The sequence below is a fragment of the Lepidochelys kempii genome, chromosome 8 (assembly GCF_965140285.1).
Source record: "Lepidochelys kempii isolate rLepKem1 chromosome 8, rLepKem1.hap1, whole genome shotgun sequence".
Taxonomy (NCBI): Eukaryota; Metazoa; Chordata; order Testudines; family Cheloniidae; genus Lepidochelys; species Lepidochelys kempii.
In genome coordinates this window covers 84,871,466-84,893,467 of record NC_136387.1, presented here as the reverse complement: position 1 = coordinate 84,893,467, position 22,002 = coordinate 84,871,466, and the positions used below count along the sequence as shown (strand labels likewise).

The window sequence follows — 22,002 nt, the reverse complement described above, 5'->3', positions numbered from 1 at the left end:
TATACACACAAAATGATGGGGTCCAAATTAGCTGTTACCACTCAAGACAAAGATCGTAGAGTCATTGTGGATAGATCTCCGAAAATATTCGCTCAATGTGCAACAGCAGTCAAAAAAGCTACCAATGTTAAGAATGATTAGGAAAGGGATAGATAATAAGACAGAAAAAATCATAACACTGCTATATAAATCCATGGTACACCCTCCCCTTGACTACTGTGTGCAGCTCTGATCACCCCATCTCAAAAGAGATATTAGAACTGGAAAAGATGCAGAAAAGGGCAACAAAAATGCAAAAGGGGATGGAACAGCTTCCATACAAGGCGAGATTAAAAAGACTGGGGCTGTTCATCTTAGAACAAAGAAATGATGGGGGTGGGGGGATATGATAGAAATCTATAAAATCATGAACAACGTTGCTGAGGGGTATACATTTCATCCCTGCCTGGGGAGTAAAACCCTTGTGACTTGCTTCTTTCCCCGTTGTCCTATCTTGTGGGGAAGAGCAGCCAACCAGTGCTGTTGCAGGTAGTGCTGTCTCCTGCTCTCCTCAGTAGGCAAAGCTGTTCTCACAGGTGGGGGAGTTGGAGGAGACAGCAGAAAGAGTCCAGCAGCTTCTCCCTTCCTGTAAGCCAGGGGTGGCCAACCTGAACCTGAGAAGGAGCCAGAATTTACCAAGGTACATTGCCAAAGAGCAACAGTAATAGGTCAGCAGACCTCACATCAGCTCCCCCACCCCGCTTCCAGTGCCTCCCACCCAACAGCAGCCCCCCGATCAGCACTTCCCCCTCCCTTCCTGCACCTCCTGATCAGCTGTTTCGTGGGTGGGGGAGCGAGGAGTGAGGGCACTGTAGGCTCAGCGGAGGGGGCAGAAAGGGGTAGAGTGGGGGTGGGGCCTGTGGCAGAGCCAGGGGTTGAGCAGTGAGCACCCCCCAGCACATTGGAAAGTTAGCGCATGTAGCTCCAGCCCCGGAGTCAGCGCCTATCCAAGGAACCGCATATTAACTTCTGAAGAGCCACATGTGGCTCCGGAGCTATGGGCTGGCCGCCCCTGTTGTAAGCAATAGGTTTGCTCCTCCCACTCTGCTACACCAGGCCTGGGCAGAGGGAGAGGAGACCCTGCTACACCCCACTCACACCAAGAGAGGAGAGTAAAGAACATTAGGAGCTGTGGGAGGAGCAGAGGGGAGGCTTGAGGGAGGGGCGTAGAATTAATGTGGGGGCTGGAGAAGCAGAACAGATGTGATGTTGCTTTTTACTTTTGCAGGAAATGATAGACATCCCACCCCACACACACACTTTTTAAAGACCACTTTAAACACTGGCTGTAACATGTTGGTTTGCTGATCCAAAACCCACTGAAGTCAACAGGCAGGTGGTTAATCACTTTGCCCCAATCCTGCAAATACTTAAAAACATGCATACCTTTATTCACATGATAACTCCATGGAGTCAATGTGAAATCAGTGTGACTACTCACATGAGTAAATTTACGTACCCTACTTAAATGTTTGCAAGCGCAAGGCAAGGTCTTCAGATCTGATACAAAGCCCACTGATATCCATTGGAGCCTTTCCACTGACTTTAGCTGGCTGTGGATCAGACCCTTACTTACTAAATAAGCTTTACATATAAATATTTGAATACTAGCTTTTGAAATTTCATAATGCAGCCCTGTTTCATTAAGGAGTTGTGGTTTTGATAATGACAGAATACATTAAAGATTTTTCCATTCATATTGTTCTTGTTGAAAATGCCTTCATTTATTAAGTATATTTTCCCTAAATTATAGTCACTAATCTTAATTATTCAGTGCTGTAATGTTCACTGTTTTCACCAAACAGATGAATAGCCAGTCTAATCAGACTATTTCACAAGTATTTTGAGAAATATATTAAGACAGCCATGACTGAGTCATTCATTTGTCTGTAGCCCTAATTACAATAGACACCGGTTGTAATAACAAGAATCCCTTGTGCAATAACTCATGCCACACAACCCTCCAAAAACAAGGGGGTTTCAGACATTTTTGCTTATAGCCTATCAACTGTACAAACCACAGATTCATAAATACAGGATACAAATGTTTTCAAAGAGTTTGGTGGTAATTTAAAAACATGTTCTAGTTACACCTTTTACAGCAGGTCCAGTGGACAGGTACAGGAATGGGAATTCAGCAATCTGGGTTCTAATGCCAGCTCTGCTATTAATTTGTACTGAGATCTTGAGCAAGTCACTTCAACAAATAGGGCCTGATTTGCAGAGGTCCAGAATACCTGCAGCTCCCATTGATTTCAACAGGAGCTGTGTGTATCTTCAAAATCAGGCCTAGGTGTCTCAAGCTGCACACCCAAAAACTGAGGGACCCAAAATAGGGGATGCTTTCGACAACATTGGCATTAACCTCTCCGTGTATCTTTTTCCCCGTACATAAAATAGGAATACTTACCCACCTTTGCAAAGAGCTTTGAAACTATGCATGAGCTCTAGATAGAAATGCCAGGTAAGGGCTTAGTTCTACAAAGGTTTATAAAGCAGAGTAATTTTAATTCATGTGAGCAGTCTCCTTGACTTCAATGATGCCTGCACTCCTGAGTTAACTTATTCAATTGCATAGATTATTGCAGGATAGAGTGCTGTGTATATATTATTAACCACTAAAGTTATTGGGAGTTTTGTCTAAATCTGAATGCAAGATCAGGCCCTAAATTCTTTCAGGTTGTTTGCTTCACTGAATTTTATTCCATTATTCCCATAAAATTAATTAGAAAGCCAAATAACCATAAACAAAGATTAGAGTCTTATTTCAAACATGAGGAACATCAACTGATTTTAACTAGGCTGTTCAACTCTTTAAAATGTATAACAGATACTATTAGAAGGAAAGAGCATATTTAAATTATTTGTAAAATAAGTTATGATGTAGCTGCCTACTATTTGTATTTCTGATGTTACCCAGAGTTGGGGGGTGTGGGGAACTAACCTAAGGTACATTCCACTGTGTAACACAGAAGGGAATTTGAGAATACTGGATTCCTATTATTGGTTTGGGTCTTTTTTTTTTTTTTCCTCTCCTTTTCTATTAAGGACTGCAGTTGTTCTTTAGTAAGAGGTAGCAATGGTTAAGCAACAATAAGAGACCCCAAGAGAGTCAAAATCTCTGTTCAAACAAGTAAACCTAAAGAACAAAGATATAGAAGCCCTAGTGTCGATCCAGCTTTTTAATATTAAATTATCCCACTCTCCTTCTCACTGCAGCACTCCAGGAGAATGGGTGCAATAGGTTAGCCCTGGCTCTCCCAACTAGCACTTTTTTCTAATTCTAATTTTCCATGCAGACATTATCCTGCGGCCACCAACTCCTGTGACTGAGGGTCTGATGCCTGAGACGGCCACTGCTTGTGAGAATTCTTTATTTAAAAGCAAATTACATCTTAAAACATAAAGGGCTTCAGAATCTTCAGCAAAGAATAATCGGAAAGGTACATTGGTGTGCTTGAAAACCGTTTTCCTTCCATTGAGCATCGGCCCACAACCCTTCTTCGTTAATTAACCTGCCACCTTCGGCTTCCCCAGCCAGTGGAGGCACAGCTGGCCCAACCCCCTGGCTTCATAGCTGGAAACTTCAGTTCTCACTTACCCAGGGTGAGGGTGACTCATTTTTGCAGGATGCCTTTTGGACCGTGCAGGAAATGTAAAGTGAGCTGCAGATCGCTGTGCTACTGGCCGGGTGCTTAGGAGGAGGCAGCTGTCACCGCTCACGCTAGAGAGTGCGGTCAGCTGCGCCTCACACCTCCCTAACGCAAACACCCCAACCCAGCCAACACCCCTCCGGCCTCCGCTTGCCGAGCCTTCTGCCTGTACCAAGACATCCCCTCCGGTTGCTAGGGGAGGACCACGTGGTGATGCTTTGGAGGGGGCGGGCAGAAAGGCGAGCTTAGCCCAATGGCTCTCCTCTCTCCCAGGGCCCCGCCGGGCTGCCACTCGTGCTGTGTTGCAGGCGGGTTCCCCAGGCTCCCGTAACCGGACCCGGGCACGCACAGACCCAGGGCTCTCTCTCCTCTTTGAGCGGCCGCCAGGGACCATTGGCGGAAGCGTTGAGATACTGCGGCTGGCAAAAATGGCTCCAGCGCCCCGGATTTCACAGCACGGTGCCCGGCAGAGCTCAAACACCGGGCGGGCAATAAATGCAGAGGAGTAACATGGGCTCTGTCCTAAGTGTGACTCCTTGATCATTTTGACCTTCACCGGGGCGGCACCTCCTCTTGATCCAAGCAGTCAGCTGGGCTATTAGTACTGATTTGTACTGCCCGCCCTTGGTATAAAGCTTTCCAGTCATATAAGATGAGGCAGTCCTGGCCCTCAGGCGTTCACACGTCATGGGCATCATTGGGAGTTCTCTGTGTCCTACAGATCACGCGAGTCATAATGCTCAGCAAGGGTCAGACCGTCGGGAAGGGGAGGCAGCCAGACAGCAGTAAATGAGGATGGGGAGGTAGCTCTCAGGTTTTAAGGAAGGCGGTTGGAGGTGCCTGGTTCTGTACAATTCCAGCTATTTAGGATTTTTCTTTAACCAAAATGATCAGGCACCACAGAGTAAACAGAGCGAGCTGACAGGAGGTACTGGGACCTCTTCTTTGGGGGCTACACCTTCTATGATTTCCCATGATAGGCAACACATTCTGATCTATATACATTAGGTGCAGCTCTCTGCCCCCCACTGAATTGATAGCAGAGGCTCTTAAGTAGGTGGACAAGAGCCTAGATGTCATTTGGCAGGCACTACAATCTAATCTCCATTAAAGTATCTTGCTTACCTGAATTGATAGAGTCAATGGAAATCCTGCTTCAAACCAGATATGTCAGAGAATCTAAGGTGCTGATACAGCAATACTCTTCCGCACTTGCTTAACTTTAAGCACATGGGACTACTCACATGCTTAAAATTGTGCATAAGAGCCTTGCTAGATCATAGACTTAATCCATACAAATATTGGGTCACATTAGGTCTCTGTGCTGTCTCCATAAATACCCTACTACGAGTAGCCTAGAAGTCTCTGATTCTCTGGACTAGCAATAGAATTAGAATGCACTGGAGCAAAGGAGAGAGTAGGTCTGGTAGCCTCTCACCCCAATCCCATAGTGCCCTACCAAATCCACACAACCTTGCAACATAGAATCATAGGTCTGGAATGGACCTCAAGAGGCCATCTAGTCTAGTCCCCTGCACTAAGGCAGGACTAAGAATTAAACCATCCCTGAGAGGCATTTGTCTAACCTGCTCTTGAATCTCCATCTTCACAAGCTCCCTAGCAATTTATTCCAGTGGTTAGCTATCTGGACAGTTAGGAAGTTTTTCTTAATGCCCAACCTAAATTGCCCTTGCTGCAATTTAAGCCCATTGTGTTTTGTCCTAGCCTCAGAGAATGAGAACAATTTTTCTCCCTCCTCCTTGTAACAACCTTTTATGTACTTAAAACCTGTTATGTCCCCACTCAGTCTTCTCCACACGAAACAAACCCAATTTTTTTCAATCTTCCCTCTGAGGTCATGTTTTCTAGACCTTTAATCATTTTTGTTGTTCTTCTCTGGACTTTCTCCACTTTGTCCACATCTTTCCTGAAATGTGGCACCCAGAATTGGATACAATACTTCAGTTGAGGCTTAATCAGCATTGAGTAGAGTGGAAGAATTACTTCTTGTGTCTTGCTTACAGCACTCCTGCTAATACATCCAAGAATGATCACTCTTTTTGCAAAAGTGTTGACTCATATTTAGCTTGTGATTCACTAGGACCCCCAGATCCCTTTCAGGCTCCTTCCTAGGCAGTCATTTCCCATTTTGTATGTGTGCAGCTAATTGTCCCTTCCTAAGTGGAGTAATTTGCATTTGTCCTTATAGAATTTCATCTTATTTACTTCAGACCATTTATCCAGTTTGTCCAGATCATTTTGAATTTTGATCCTATCCTCCAAAGCACTTGCAACCTCTCCCAGCTTGGTATTGTCCACAAACTTTATAGGTATACTCTCTATGCCATTATCTAAATCACTGATGAATATATTGAACAGAACCAGACCCAGAACTGATTGCTGTGGGACCCTCCTCAATATGCCCTTCCAGCTTGATTGTGAACCACTGATAACTACTCTCGGGGAACGGTTTTCCAACCAGTTATACACCCACCTTATAGAAGCTCCATCTAGATTGTATTTCCCTAGATTGTTTATGAGGTCACGTGAGATAGTATCAAAAGCCTTACTAAAGTCAAGATATACAACATCTACTGCTTCCCCTGCCCATGAGGCTTGTTATCCTGTCAAAGAAAGCTATCAGATTGGTTTGACATGATTTATTCTTGACAAATCCATGCTGACTGTTACTTATCACCTTATTATCTTCTAGGTGATTGCACACTGATTGCATAATTATTTGCTCCATTATCTTTTGGCATAATGAAGTTAAGATGATTGGTCTGTATTTCCCGGGTTACCTGTATTTCCTTTTATAAATTGGCACTACATTTGTTCTTTTCTGGTCCTCTAGAATCTCTCCCATCTTCCGTGACTTTTTGAAGATAAGCACTATTGGCTCATGTATCTCCTCAGTCAGCTTCTTGAGTATTCTAGGTATTTGATGGGGCTCTTATATCAGAGTGGTAGCCTGTTAGGCTGGATCTGTAAAAGCGGCAGAGTCCTATAGCACCTTATAGACTAACAGACGTATTGGAGCATAAGCTTTTGTGGGTGAATACCCACTTCGTCAGATGCATGTAGTGGAAATTTGACACCATCAGCTTAGGGTCTGAGTAGAAAGTCCACATATCCGGACAGTCCTTCAGTGAGAGTGCCAATGACCGAGATGATGGGGCATCCAGGATTTCAGGCTTTGTGGATCTTGGGTAGTAGATACAATAGCCCTGGTCAGGGCTCTAAGGGTATGTTGATTGTTCCTGTGTTAGTGCAGGGAGTGTCCTGAGTAGATGGTGCAGTTTCTTAGTGTATTCCTCATTGGGATCTGAGGAAAGTGGGGCTCTTGTGACTTGAAAACACCTAACTTGTCTAAGTAATTTTTAACTTATTTCCTATTTTAGCCTCTGATTCGCCTTTTCACTGGCATTCACTGTGTTAGACAGCCAATTGCTACTAACTCTTTTGGTGAAAACTGAAACAAAGTCATTTAGCACTTCTGCCATTTCCACATTTTCTGTTAGTTTCCTCCCGCCTCCCCCACCACACTGAGTAACAGGCCTACCCTATCCTTGATCTTCCTCTTGCTTCTAATATATTTGTAGGGTTTTGTTTTGTTTTGTTTTTTTTAACCCTTTATGTCTCTAGCCAGTTTAATCTCGTTTTGTGCCTTGGCTTTTCTAACATCCACCAACCTACACCCAAACTTCCTTAACATCAGCTATATTTGCAGTGAAGCCGCTGCTGCATGCTTTCTCCTCATCTTTTAGTGTATGTTTGCACTCTTTTAAGGGCCTCATCCAAATCCCTTTGAAGTCAATGGGAATATTTGGTAAAGACTAAATTAAGCTAAAATTAATTTCATTCACTGTTAAAATGATTGTGTCCATAGAAGACCGTTGCACAAATTTAACTAATTTGATTTAGAAACAGATTTTGTTAAATTGGTACAGTTTCTGTATGCCCACTGGCTCCACAGTAGGAGAGGGAAACACCAGGATGAAGACTATCAGATCAAAAATAAAGTACAACCATGTTTATTTCACCGCCATTACCCCCACAACTGACCCTCACCCTTCCTTCATCATGAGTGCTTAACTTAAGGCTGTCCTGTCTTGTGGATGTGCAATCTTGGCTCCGTGCAATTGCGGCTGCAACAAGAAGCCATAGTCCAAGCAACAGCTTCGCTTTTATAACATGATCATTATATTTCACTTCTGAGAGCGCCATCTGGGAAGCAGCTTTTGGCAGGGCTACTCTGGCAGTTAGGCTGGCATACTGCAATTTTTGCCTCAAAACAACTGGATCAGGAGAAATATGCCTGTACCACCCTAGTGATCTGCACCTAAAATAAGAGTAATATATCAAGCTATTTACCATAGAAAAGCCACAATGTAGCTCTGCTGATGGAGGTAGGGGACCAGATGGTGAAAAGCCTGAAAACACAAGCCTAGGGGAAGAGAAGACATAAGTCAGACTATATTTTATCTTTTTTTCATTAATTTTTCAGTCACATCAAAAGTCAGGAAAAAATAAACTGGAAACTGCTTTGTATGTTATATATTCATTTATTTTATATGACATGAGGATGAGGTGCCAAGGAACTTTTTAACACAGAAGACAGCAAGGGATCAAAAAATAAAAGTGTACTAAATAAAAGCCTCCCAGAGAAGGTTGTGGCTACCTACCTGGACCTAGACAGAATTCAGCTTAGTATCAGCAACAGTGCATGTGTTTAATGTCTTCAGAGAATCCTCACTGGAGTACATCTTTCCTAATTGTTAGGTTTCAGAGTAACAGCTGTGTTAGTCTGTATTCACAAAAAGAAAAGGAGTACTTGTGGCACCTTAGAGACTAACCAATTTATTTGAGCATAAGCTTTCGTGAGCTACAGCTCAGCTCACTTCATCGGATGCAACTTCATCCGATGAAGTGAGCTGTAGCTCACAAAAGCTTATGCTCAAATAAATTGGTTAGTCTCTAAGGTGCCACAAGTACTCCTTTTCTTCTTAGTATTGTTGACTCACTACCTCAGCGATGGGCATATCAGAGCTCAGGCAGGCAGAGATGTGTTTGCATAGTTTGACGTTCACACCAATAGTCTGTTGTGATGTGGAGCTTTATGTCAGGAGATATTACTGCTGACCAATATGAACTCACAATTTTCTAATGCCATTTTCTAACACATGCCTTCTCTTAACCATTACTCATCTGTTAGTTGATTTATGGACAAAGGCCTGAAGTCAGGATTGCCCAAACTGTACCAGGAGCCTGAAGCAAACACCTAATTTGTTAACATGTTTACATATTTTATCAGAAGTAAACGTATACCTTCCCCCTACTAATTCCTCATGCCATTCTAGTCATCTATCAAAAACCATACAAGGAATTTCTTTGTTGTCCACGTTAACCAGTAACAAAAACCTGGACTCTTCAACTTTGTCCTATTCAACCTGAAGGGAGCTGGCAACCATGATTCACAAGTTTTACAGTGAATGCCTCAGGATTCAGCTTCATATTGCAGGACTGATTTAGCTCTCACATTGGTTTAAATCAGGAGCAACTCCTGAAGTCAGTGGAGTTACACATGTGTTGGGCACACCAGTCTTAGATTGAATTAAGCCCTTTGTATTCATTCTCAGATACTTTAGCCTTGAAAAGAAACAAAAGACATCCGAGTTCTTTAGAGAAAATGGGTGAGTAACAGTTGTTCTATGGAGGTTACTTTCAAGAGCAAGGAAAGGATACACTGGGATAAGCAAAAAGAAAAGGAGTACCTTTTCTTTTTGCGAATACAGACTAACATGGCTGCTACTCTGAACACTGGGATAAGCAATTCATCTGCTTTTAAACAGAGATTTCGCACAGGTTCCTGACCATACACAGTAAACAAAATGGAGTAAGTGAGCAGTGTATGGGGGCGGGGAACTGGAGCAACTGAAGACCTGTGACGCTACAATAACCTTTTTAATAGTAATAATTTTCTACAAAAGTTTTAGCTAGGCAACAGAATAAGAGAGAAGTAACAGACATCCTAAAATATAGAAACCATTGGAATGGGGATAAAATTGAAAGTAAGCCTTATCTTAAAACACAGCTTCTCTTATTAGTGTCTGGCAGTAGTGGCGTTGCATAAAAATACATCACAAGCTCCATACAGGCTGGAACCTTGAAGATCTGTTGAGAACCTAAAACAAAGCCCCAAACTGGCTGACATTGCTCTTACAGTCTTTTACATGACCTCTGAGCAGCAGTCAAGACAATAACAAACCCACTTTGAGATGGTGGTCTTAGATATATGTTCTCCTGCTGTGTTTGTCAGGGGAAAAAAATGAAAAGGTGACTTTCACCATCTAAAAGGTTCAAAGAGTTAACAAAGAGTGCAAAACAGATTTTGTGTACCCATTATAAAAAGCAACCTAAGAAAGGAAGTAAAAAAAAAAGGTTGCAAGACCGGGATAAAACTAAAGAGAGAGGCTAGTTGTGTACACTGCAACCAAGCGCATGAGAACCATACACCATGCATCCATGGCCAGATCCCGCGACATGCTGAATGGGAGTTGAACGCACATAGGGTACAGCTAACAGCAGTTTGGAGAGAGCCTCCCAGCCCAAGTGAGCAGACTTGGGCTAACAGAGCTCACATGAGCACTCCAAAGTGCTGTCTATACAGCTATGTTTAAAGTTGTGGCTCAGGCTGGAGCCCAGGCTCTGAAGCCTAGGGTGGGGGGCGGGGAGGTGGACTCCAGAGACGGCGCTCCAGCCCGAATCATAATTTCAAAGCACCGTCTGTCTATACCGCTATTTTTAGAGCACAGTCGCAAGCCCCACTAGCCCACTTCTGTCAACCTGGGTTGGGAGGCTCGCTGTGCAGATGTGCCCTCAGTAGCTTGCTGGATTAGACCCCATGTTTTTTAAACCCCAGTGGTTTCCCAAATATGTCCACAGCTTGTGTCTGCTCAGTAATCTGTGGGGAAAACTTTACATGCTCAAACCACTCCTTGGAGTACAAGTGAAAAAGTCCAGTAACTGAACCAACTTTGTAGGAGGAAGATTCTTTTGGGTTTGTTCTTCCCATCTGGCATGTATTAAAACTCTGTAGTTGGGAATGTTCTGGAACAGCACATATACAATGTCTTTATGGTATAATGCTCAATTTCTTTTTATGTATAGGATTTGATAGTCTCCATAATATCCAAGACCCACATAGACATTAATGGATTTATCTTCACAATAACCTGGTGACCTAGGGAATTAATTTATTCTCCTCAGTTTACAGCTGAAGAAGTGAAGCAGCTTGCCCAAGGACAAGCAGGAGTCGATGACAGAGCCAGGATTAGAACCCAGATCTCCTGAGCTTCAGTCCCATCCTATGAGAACGTTCTTCCTTTCTGTTGCAGGCTGGCTTCCTCCCTCCCTCCCTCTCTCCTTTATTTTCAGTGCTATGTTGAGCTCTTTTTTGTTCATCACACTCAATTTGTTTTTAACATTAAAACTTTCCCTCTTATTTGTGTGGTTCATTAAGCAAGGGGCAAAATAATTAAAAGGTTATGTTTCTTCAAACCCTGTCTAATTTATTGTTATTCTTCCCTTTCAAACAATGGCGAGTGTGAAGCATGAACTATATCAAAAGTGGTAGAACTAGTATGACACCTGCTGGCGAGAAACCCTGAAATAATGTTAACAGCAGCCACAACTGATGGACAGGAACGTACTGCAGTACATTGATCTTATAAGACTCAAAGTTAGCTCAATACAGTGGTGTCAGGAAGCAAATGAGATAGCATGGGTAATTAATGCACCTTTCATCCATGTAATCCATTTTGTTTGATTAGGATGGCATTGGTGAGGGCAGAATGGGGGAAAAAGCTAGTATCAGGAATATTTAAAAATAAGAAACAAAACTATAGTCAGGGCCGGCTCCAGGCACCAGCTTTCCAGGCAGGTGCTTGGGGCGGCATTGAGAATGGGGAGGCAGTCTATGTCCCGTGGTGGCTTTTGGGTGCTCTTCCAGGGGCGGCAGCAATTAGGCAGCAGCTCCGCCGCTCTTGCGGCGGCAGCAATTGGGCAGCGACTGCTTGGGGCGGCAAACTTGGTAGAGCCGCCCCTGGCTATAGTAAGGGGTCAGAAAAGATCAAAGCTAATACAACACTTTCAGAATCAAGGCAAAATCAAAAAGTCTTATGATAGCTAGAAGGGTCTGATTATAACAGACAAACCTGGTCTAATGGGAACCAGGAACTCCTGTGCATCTCTTACTGGACTCTCTCATCCAAACAAGGACTAAAAGTTACCAATTGAAGTGCATTCACACAACGGCACCATTTACTAAGTGCCATTTTCAGTGCTCTGTCCAATCTAAAGGAAACAGTTTCCCTACCAAAGCTGCAGAAAGAGCTCTGATCATTAGGATCCCAAGAAGCAGATCTTCCATACTAAACCCCTTTGTTCTCACAGCTTATAATTATTGTGCACCTCACTTATTACAGCTGGGTATTTTCATTCATCTCACTATGCTATTGCTTCCTTGTCCTCTTGCCAGAGGCAAGTTTTCAAATTAACAGAAGATGTCAAAAATAAGTGTCACTGATATATGGGGGACCAGTAGGTTGAAAGACACATTTGTGCTCTTGCTATCTATGTATACTGCTGCTACCATTTTTCTCACTTATGCTTGATGTTTCACTTATTACATGCTCCATCCTGCCAATGATAATAGACAATGCCTCTTTCAAGAGTAAAATGTGAATTGAATACATTCAAAGTTGCACTACAGTATAATAAAAAAATCCAGTATGACTGAAGGTAACAAACTGATACAGTCAAGAACATCAGAGAACAAATAGGAAACTGGAACAGTTACAATGAACTCTTTTAAAGGAGTAGCGGGTAGCAGGTGGGAAGAGTCATATGCATCCTGAACATAAATCTGATCCTAAAATGTAAGAGAAACTCAGTTTAATTTGGAATCTCATTAAGGTATGAGAGTCATTTGATTCATATAGATTTTCACCAAAGAATAACCACCATACTAAGCAGCTCTCAACTGCAATGAGAAGATAACGTTTAAAAGCAGCACCACTTGCCCCATAACCTCAGCCGTGCAGAACACAATGCCATCCACAGCCTCAGAAACAACTCTGACATCATAATCAAAAAGGCTGACAAAGGAGGTAATGTTGTCATCATGAATAGGTCAAAATAACACCACATTCTACTAGCCATTACCCTCTGATCCCACTGAGGGTTACCAAAAGAAACTACACCATCTGCTCAAGAACCTCCCTGAAAAATCACAAGAGCAAATCCACACAGACACACCTCTAGAACCCCAAGCAGGGGTATTCTATCTGCTACCCAAGATCCATAAACCTGGAAATCCTGGACGCCCCATTATCTCAGGCATTGGCACCTTGACAGCAGGATTGTCTGGCTATGTAAACTCTCTCCTCAGGCCCTGCGCTACCAGCACTCCCAGCTATCTTCGAGACACCACTGACTTCCTGAGGAAACTACAATCCATCGGTGATCTTCCTGAAAACACCATCCTGGACACTATGGATGTAGAAGCCCTCTACACCAACTTTCCACATAAAGATGGACTACAAGCCGTCCAGAACAGTATCCCTGATAATATCACGGCAAACCTGGTGGCTGAACTTTGTGACTTTGTCCTCACCCATAACTATTTCACATTTGGGGACAATGTATAACTTCAAATCAGTGGCACATCTATGGGTACCCACATGGCCCCACAGTATGCCAACATTTTTATGGCTGACTTAGAACAACGCTTCCTCAGCTCTCGTCCCCTAATGCTCCTACTCTACTTGCGCTACATTGATGACATCTTCATCATCTGGACCCATGGAAAAGAAGCCCTGGAAGAATTCCACCATTTCAACTATTTCCATCCCACCATCAACCTCAGCGTGGACCAGTCCACACAAAAGATCCACTTCCTGGACACTACAGTGCTAATAAATGATGGTCACATAAACACCACCCAATACTGGAAACCTACTGACCGCTATTCCTAACTACATGCCTCCAGCTTTCATCCAGGACACACCACACCATCCATTGTCTACAGCCAAGCTCTACAATACAACCGCATTTGCTCCAACCCCTCAGACAGAGACAAACAACTACAAGATCTCTATCAATTACAACTACAATACCCACCTGCTGAAGCGAAGAAACACATTGACAGAGCCAGAAGAGGACCCAGAAGTTACCTACTACAGGACAGGCCCAACAAAGGAAATAACAGAACGCCACTAGCCGTCACCTTCAGCCCCCAACTAAAACCTCTCCAGCACATCATCAAGGATCTACAACCTATCCTGAAGGATGACCTATAACTCTCAGAGATCTTGGAGACAGGCCAGTCCTTGCTTACAGACAGCCCCCCAACCTGAAGCAAATACTCACCAACAACCACACAACAAAAACACTAACCCAGGAACCTATACTTGCAACAAAGCCCGTTGCCAACTCTATCCATATATTTATTCAGGAGAAACCACCATAGGGCCTAATCACATCAGCCATACTATCAGAGGCTCATTCACCTGCACATCTACCAATGTGATCTATGCCATTATGTGCCAGCAATGCCCCTCTGCCATGTACATTGGCCAAACCGGACAGCCTCTACGTAAAAGAATAAATGGACACAAATCAGACGTCAAGAATTATAACAATCAACAACCAGTTGGAAAACACTTCAATCTCTCTGGTCACTCGATTATAGACCTAGAAGTCGCAATATTACAACAAAAAACCTTCAAAAACAGACTCCAACGAGAGACTGCTTCATTGGAATTAGTTTGCAAACTGGACACCATTAAATTAGGCTTGAATGAAGACTGGGAGTGGATATGTCATTACAGAAAGTAAAAATATTCCCCCATGTTTATTTCCCGCCCACTGTTCCTCACATGTTCTTGTCAACTGCTGGAAATGGCCCACCTTGATTATCACTACAAAAGGTTTTTTTTCTTTCCTGCTGGTAATAGTTCACCTTATCTGATCACTCTCTTTACCGTCTGTATGGTAACACCCATTGTTTCATGTTCTCTGTGTATATAAAATCCCCCTACTATATTTTCCACTTGATGCATCCAATGAAGTGAGCTGTAGCTCACAAAAGCTTATGCTCAAATAAATTGGTTAGTCTCTAAAGTGCCACAAGTACTCCTTTTCTTTTTGCGGATACAGACTAACACGGCTGCTACTCTGAAACCTGTTTAATAGTCTGTAATACCGCTTTCACAAATGAATCCAGTCATGTTACTGACTCCAAGAATGCGTAAACATGTAGACACACCCACTTACAATATGTCAGCAACTGTCCTCAAAACCACATCCATTTATATTTTAAAATGTTTTATAATTTATATTTTCTAGTTTTTCATAAAAGCCAGAAAATCCTGTTTCGAATCCCAGTTCTGACGACATGTCTGTTTACTCATATTTACCAACTTCATAGTGATAGTGAGAGGGTTAACTCCTTTTTGTACCATATGGCAATATTTAGTCTTGAGAGAGACACTTGCTGACATATTTGTGAGTGCTTATTTACAAATAAATTTGTGAGAATTTTTGAAGTGGCTAACACATTACAAATCTCCTAAAATTATTTGGGGAAGGACCATTAAGAAACAAGATTGATTGCTTTCCCGCTTCTTTCTGTACTTGAAAGCTGTTTAGTTGAATGGTAATTGTTTGGTAGAAAAGCAAGCCGGAGTGTTGATATATAGATTTTATAAGACCCATGTCTAGCTATCACATAATATACCCAGAGGACCATATTTTGAAAAGACACTTGTACATTTGCATTCAGAATGGCTTGCATAGACAACCCACATTTAGCTATTCTGTTTGCACACATAAATCCAGGCTGCACACGCAAACAATTCTGCATGTGAATCTTGCTGGCGCAGATTTAAAGGCTGGGGTGAATCTTCTTTGAAAATTTGGCCCCAAATGCTAACTTTTTAATAGGCATCAACTCAGCCTCTATTTTGCACCCACAATTATTTGCAAGTGAAAATGAGAGAGTTTGTAATAGATCTGTAGATGAAATACCATCTTTGGCACCTGCTGTCATTTGTGATCCTGAAGTATGAACAGAAAAACAGAGGCCATTTAAATAAAAGTAGCCCTAAATGTTCAAAGGCCTTAACACTGTGTAAGGAAATTGAATTTCCTGCTATAAGGCCAAAGACTCAAAATTGCGGGTGACCAGAATGTCACCTCCAGCAATGGCCTTCACCACTTTCACATGTATCAACTGCTGCTCTTATTTGCTAGTCAGTATGTTAATCAGACCAGAAGTATTTCCTTACCCAGGGATTTCCTAAAATGTGGAATTATAGACTCCAACTTCTGACTAAATGAATGGGAACAATAATCAGCAACTTTTAGCACTAGCCAATTATTCATCCACATTACTTATGTAGCTATAAACATGTAAGTGGTAATTTCTCTTACACCTTCCAATTCAGACTGAGTACAGCAGAAGCTCCTCATTGCAGTTGAAAGCAAAGTGGAATGAGCAGCCTTCTGTTCCTTTGGGCATCTGCACAGCATTCTAGAACAACACATAGGGTGCAAAATGGGGGAAGTGACATACTATACCTTTGAGGAACGTGACCTGGAACCTCCAGCTATCCTCCTCCAAGCATTTCCAAAAAGAAGCATTGAAATATTAGTCAGAAATCATTAACTCTAAAAAGACTCTTTATCCTTTTCCCAGGCATTAGAACTATTGCACAATGAATGCAGTGAACTCAACTAATTGCTTTAATGACCCAATAGTGCCCAACATATCTAACAGTGCATATTGTAAAAGAAATCGCTTAAAATGCATTAAATCTACCATAGCCGTAAGAAATTTAAGTCCTTTAACCTTATGTTTTTTAAGAGCAGGACATGAACAACACACACACTTAATCCAAATAAAATCTAAACTTATTAACCTACAACATGACTTTTCACAAGGTTAATAATTATATGAAATGATTATGCAAATTGAATGTAGATAAGTTATCTATGATAAGCTGAAACTTATGCTTGCACATAAAAATACAAGCTATAATCAAAACAGAAAGTCACTTCAATGTGAAATATCTTATAATCGCACAACACAAGTGGCATAAAAGGGATACAAAGATAAAATTAGCTGATTCAAATCTAGTTTAGGGAATATTGCCAGACAAGACATGATAACGTATAAACCACATTTCCCATTTATCACATGTCCTGAAACAAGTCCCATTTCTCATGAAAGTTTTACCAAAAGAGAAGTTCTGTGCTGGTATCAATAAATTATTGCTCATTTTCTTCCTACAAATTGAAAATACTCACAAACCAGTGTAATCCAGAGAAACCAGCAGGGCTGGGAATGAAGAGGTGCCGAGTTCTAATCCCAGACCTTCTGCTGACTCACGGAATAGCCTTGGACAAGTCACTTCACCTTTCTGCATCAATTTCCACCTCTGTCAAATGGGGATAATACTTATTTGCATTTTCAGGGGTGTTGTGGGGACTACTCAGTTAATGTATAAATCATGCTTTGAACCTGTGAAGCATTGTAACTATAATAAGTATTATTACAGAAACGAGTCAGGCAGCAAAACTCACTACCAAACATCCTTTCAATATACCATGTCATAGAATCATCACCATGCATTTCTTAAAGATTATGTCACCAACATAACCACAAATCAACATTTCCAAGCAAATTAGGACACAGGTTCCCTAGCCTATTATTAATATATGCCAGTAAAATTACATAGGCATAGCAAAATGTGCATACAGATTTAAATTAATCAAACACCTCAAATGCTGAACTTTTGTACTGGACTTTCCTTATAGGTGAAACAGGTAATTCAAGCTGTTGCTCTACTGCTGAATTAATTCATTACTTCAGCTGAAGTTATTTCACACTTCGTTTACTGTAAACATTCCAGCTGAGAGCAGCAAAATTCCCAGGTAACTAGAACGGGGGCAGTATTTCTGCCCCTGCTTCAACCACATCCAGCATTGCCTCTATCTGACTTTGCTCCCCAAACATACAGAGCTCAGTTCTGGGGCAGGGGAAGCGAGGGACTGTGAAGCCAGCTTTACAAACCCTTATAATAGCACTTCCAAAGTCCTGGAGCTGGATGCCGTCTCAGGCCAACAGCACCAGCTGCCTTCCCGACAAGCTCCCATCCTCTCCATCTTTTCAAATCTGTGCTCCACCAAATGGCAAACACACACACACACACACCTCAGTGATCCAAATCCCACAAACCCTCAAATGTAAGTCTTCTGTATTACACCTCCTCATAATCTAAAGGTTTGAATCCCTCTCCAGGCTGGCTGTGTGTCAATCTACCATAAAGAAACCAAGAGCACAATGATCTTAAGTAAATAAGGTTTGTCAGGAAAAAAATTTAGATGAACGTAGAATCAACCATATGAAAACATCTCTAGCCCGAAGTTGGGGAAAGTTAATCTAGACAAATATGAACGGTCCTGACTGACAAATATGAACTGTCCTTTTGGATGCCAATTTGCTTTCCATTGAGTTGATTTTGGACTGTGCCTCAAGTAATTTATCACATCCTCACTGGACCCAAAATTTAATGAGCGTGACCCAGACTTTCCAATAATTCTATTTTACCAAAAATTTCTATCCTGTATCAAATATGAAATCTTGACAGATGACGTTCCATCTGTTACAAGGAAACCTGCTATTAGTTACAGTTTTACCGGTTCAGAGGGATTATTGTACTTTAGCTTATGTTCTGACTAAATTAGCTAGCACTGTCTAATTAGCTCAGTCTGTTGCAAGCACTGGGCCAAATTCAGTCCTGGTGTAAATGGAAGCAAGATTAAATCAATGGAGTCGTACTCACTTGCATTGATTCTGAACTCTGCCCTCTCTGTCTACAATGAAAAAATCAGAGAAACCATTTTTTTATGTATGTTTAAAATACTCTTATGGCTAGCAAGGTATTGCTGTGCTCTCCCATGATATATATTGTTAGAGCCCCAGGAACCAGTTCTGTGTTGCCCTTCACCTACTGCAGTCATTAATACCACTGCAGAAAGGGCACAAAAAATGCTGTCATTCTGATTTGGCCGCACTTTATATTGGTGTAAATGACTATACAAGGTGCAGTGCAACAGATAATCAGGCCTCCTAATAGACTTCACTACTACAGCAAGGCCTCTCTCTACACTTGGAAAATGAGTAGGCAGCCAGATTCTTCACTGCCTTGCACATTCTGATCTGATAGCATTCTACAGCTCCCTTTGCAGAGAGATGAGTGATTAGGCAGTGGAGAAATCAAGACACAGGAGTCTAGTATACTTTCTGAAATGGAGGTTTAAAATAAATAGTTAGGCCCCCACAGCCCTGTGATGCTGTATGATTGATGATGACCATTTATATCACTGTTACTACCACTGTTACACAATTGCAACAAATCTTATATAAAGTCATGTAAAATATCAATAGAAAAGTTGTAATCTGCTAAGTATGTTAATCCTACCTATATGCATGTTTCATCTTTGTACCTGAAGTAATGACTATTTGCATCTCAGACATGTGTTTTGTTCTTGGGTGATATCTACAAGGTAGTTTTACATCCTGTCTAGCCAGCCCAATGTTGATGAACCATGGAGGGAGATCAGCTCTTCAATGAGTCCTCCTGCAGCTACCTCCCGCAGCAAGGAGCCAAGGGCCACCCCTGTGATTCGGCAAAAGATGTAAGAACATGTGACATGGACATGTGACCTCAGACTCAATCTTTGTCAGTAACATTCCATACAAAGGTTTTCGTGTAGCAGCCGTGTTAGTCTGTATTCGCAAAAAGAAAAGGAGTACTTGTGGCACCTTTGTTAGTCTCTAAGGCGCCACAAGTACTCCTTTTCTTTTTGCGAATACATTCCATACAAAGGAGCTGTGGGCTTTGTTTGGGACAGTGAATTTCCATGTACATGGCAGAGGATATAAAAGACACCTGGGACACCTCCATTTTGCCTCATTCCTGTACCAATTCTCTGGACTGCGGATTTACACCTAAAATGAGTATTCTGAACAATGGACTGAGGGACCATCCAATCTTTTGGAAGTTACCAGAGAGACTTTTGCAAGCCAGCAGTCTATTCCATCACTGCTACAAACATAAGGACTTTGCAATCATTTGTATGTATATTATTATCTATTAACCATTTATAACTATTCTTTTCTTTAAAAAATCTTCAGTTACTTGACTAAGGATTTTCTGACAGTCTGGATTGTCTGACAGTGTGATATTTAGGTAAGATCCGAGATACACTCCATGTCAGTATGTAAGCGTCTGATCCTTTGAGATGAGTAGACCTTCACATACGGTGTATTAGGTTTTCAGTAACCTCTCACTATATTAGACCTGTTTGTCTGGATGGGAGCCCAGGGCTGGAATGCATAAAAGGGACTGTGTTAGGCTTCTTGTTAATCAGTGTGGTGCTACAGAAGCTCTTTTGCTAATGATTTGGTGAATCTAATTATAGAATAAACCCCCAGTTTGTGGGGATTGTGTGCCCTGTTTCTTGCAGTCTGCCCTGAAGTGGTACTCTCAGTGTAATCTGTCCCAGGCACCTGGTCATAAGCCCTAATGACCAAGCTGTTTCAAATCTCATTTGAACAGAGAATGGGGCAGAGTCCTATGATTGACATTGGTTATCATTCATATCGCTCTTCTTGATTACACAATGGCCCAGTGCTCAAATGACTTGTATGCTTACATATCCAGTATTCTTCTAAACCACCGATACCGCTGCAGCTTGGCAAACAAAGCTTGATTCCAATTACTTAGAGCAAGACTGCAAAAACATCTGGTGAGCAAAGATTTTTTTTTTTTAAAAAAACAGGTGTCCTCAGCAGTTCAATGAGAGGTATCAGAAAGTCAAACAACTCAATATTAATAACGCCTGACTTTCTGAAATGAGGGCAACTGTTCCTTCATGACAAGCTAAAGTAAGACAGCTAAATAATTCCATGCCCTGGAGACTTAATGAGTCAGTGGGTTACTTTTCCCCAATTGCACACCCTCAGATAACTGTGGTGCATTAATTTAAGCACCTGTTAACTACAGATCAAGATGCTGAAAAGAAATATGAATTATAGGTTTATAAAACATATGCTATTTTAGTGAGCTGTGAGGACAAACCAACAAACCATTTCAACGAGTACTCCCCCAAAGCAGGAGAGATTTAGACATTTTAGAAGATTCAGTTTCATTAGTTTTTCTATATTACTTTAGAGTAAGTTAAGCCTCAGTAGGAAAGAGTGGCGATTCAAAGAAATCGAAGAACAGGAAACAAAAGTGTAATGGGACCACTATCCTTTAAGGCTTTCAGAGAAAACTGTGCATGGTTTTGAAGGGTGTCGGGGAGGGGGGAGAGTTAAGTCAAGATGGGCTGAACCAGACAAATTCAGATTTGTCTAAACAGATAACACATAAACAGATTTTTTTTTTTTTTTTTTTTTTTTACAGTGGAATTGCTACAAATTCCTTTCTATTGGAGACCTTTCAATACTTACCAATGTACAGACTAGCAGACTGCAATTATGAGAACTCTTCCTTAACCTTGGTTGAAATGTTCTGATATAGGTCAAATAGTATCTGATGTTCATTGGGAAATCATCTCATTAAGGGACGCTCCTGTAATATCAAACAGTACTTTAAAGTCTAAGCTGTGAACGTCCACGTAGCACAAACACATTCTGTTTTATATTACTTGGATTATATCTTGAACACCCTTAATTATATTAGCAGTGTAATCTACTCTGCATTTAGCGGAGATTAATAAGAAGGCCAGAAAGTTGCATGGAGCACTGTGAAAGGGTGCAGAGGCACTTCTTTGTCCCTGGCAAATGAATTAATCAGGCTTACAAACAGGACAAGATGGGAGAGGCTACTTAGAAGGCAGAACAATGAATTGGGGGCCACAATTCTGAGTTCCATGACCTGGAAAACACGGTTACAATCTGATGTTTTAAATGGTTGTGTATTGCCCAAACCATGAAATTTGCCCAGACAGACACAGGTTATCAAATGATTAACCCAGAGGGTTTTTGCTGAATCACTTCACAGGCCTATAAACAGTTAAAAGGATGGTGAGAACAAAGGAAGTGATGTGAACTAGCTTGTTATTTGCTTGTGTCTTCAATAAAATGGGTAAAACATGCTGTTAGACGAACAATGTTTTAATTATCACAGACCCTTTCCTTGATTCAAAGTTACAAATATAAATGGTAGCTTTTGGA

General features: G+C 41.7%; 1 protein-coding gene across 2 annotated transcripts in view; it reads right to left on the bottom strand.

Moving 5' to 3' along the window:
* The window catches only part of ERICH3 (glutamate rich 3), a 64,831-nt gene extending 60,435 nt beyond the window's left edge, over positions 1 to 4,396 (bottom strand). For both annotated transcript variants that reach the window (XM_078854108.1, XM_073357330.1), the window contains exon 1: positions 3,641 to 4,396. In XM_078854108.1, the coding sequence (XP_078710234.1) occupies positions 3,641 to 4,236 (596 nt within the window). In that variant the 5' untranslated portion in view covers positions 4,237 to 4,396. The remainder of the gene's footprint in view (positions 1 to 3,640) is intronic.
* Positions 4,397 to 22,002: the final 17,606 nt, after the last annotated feature.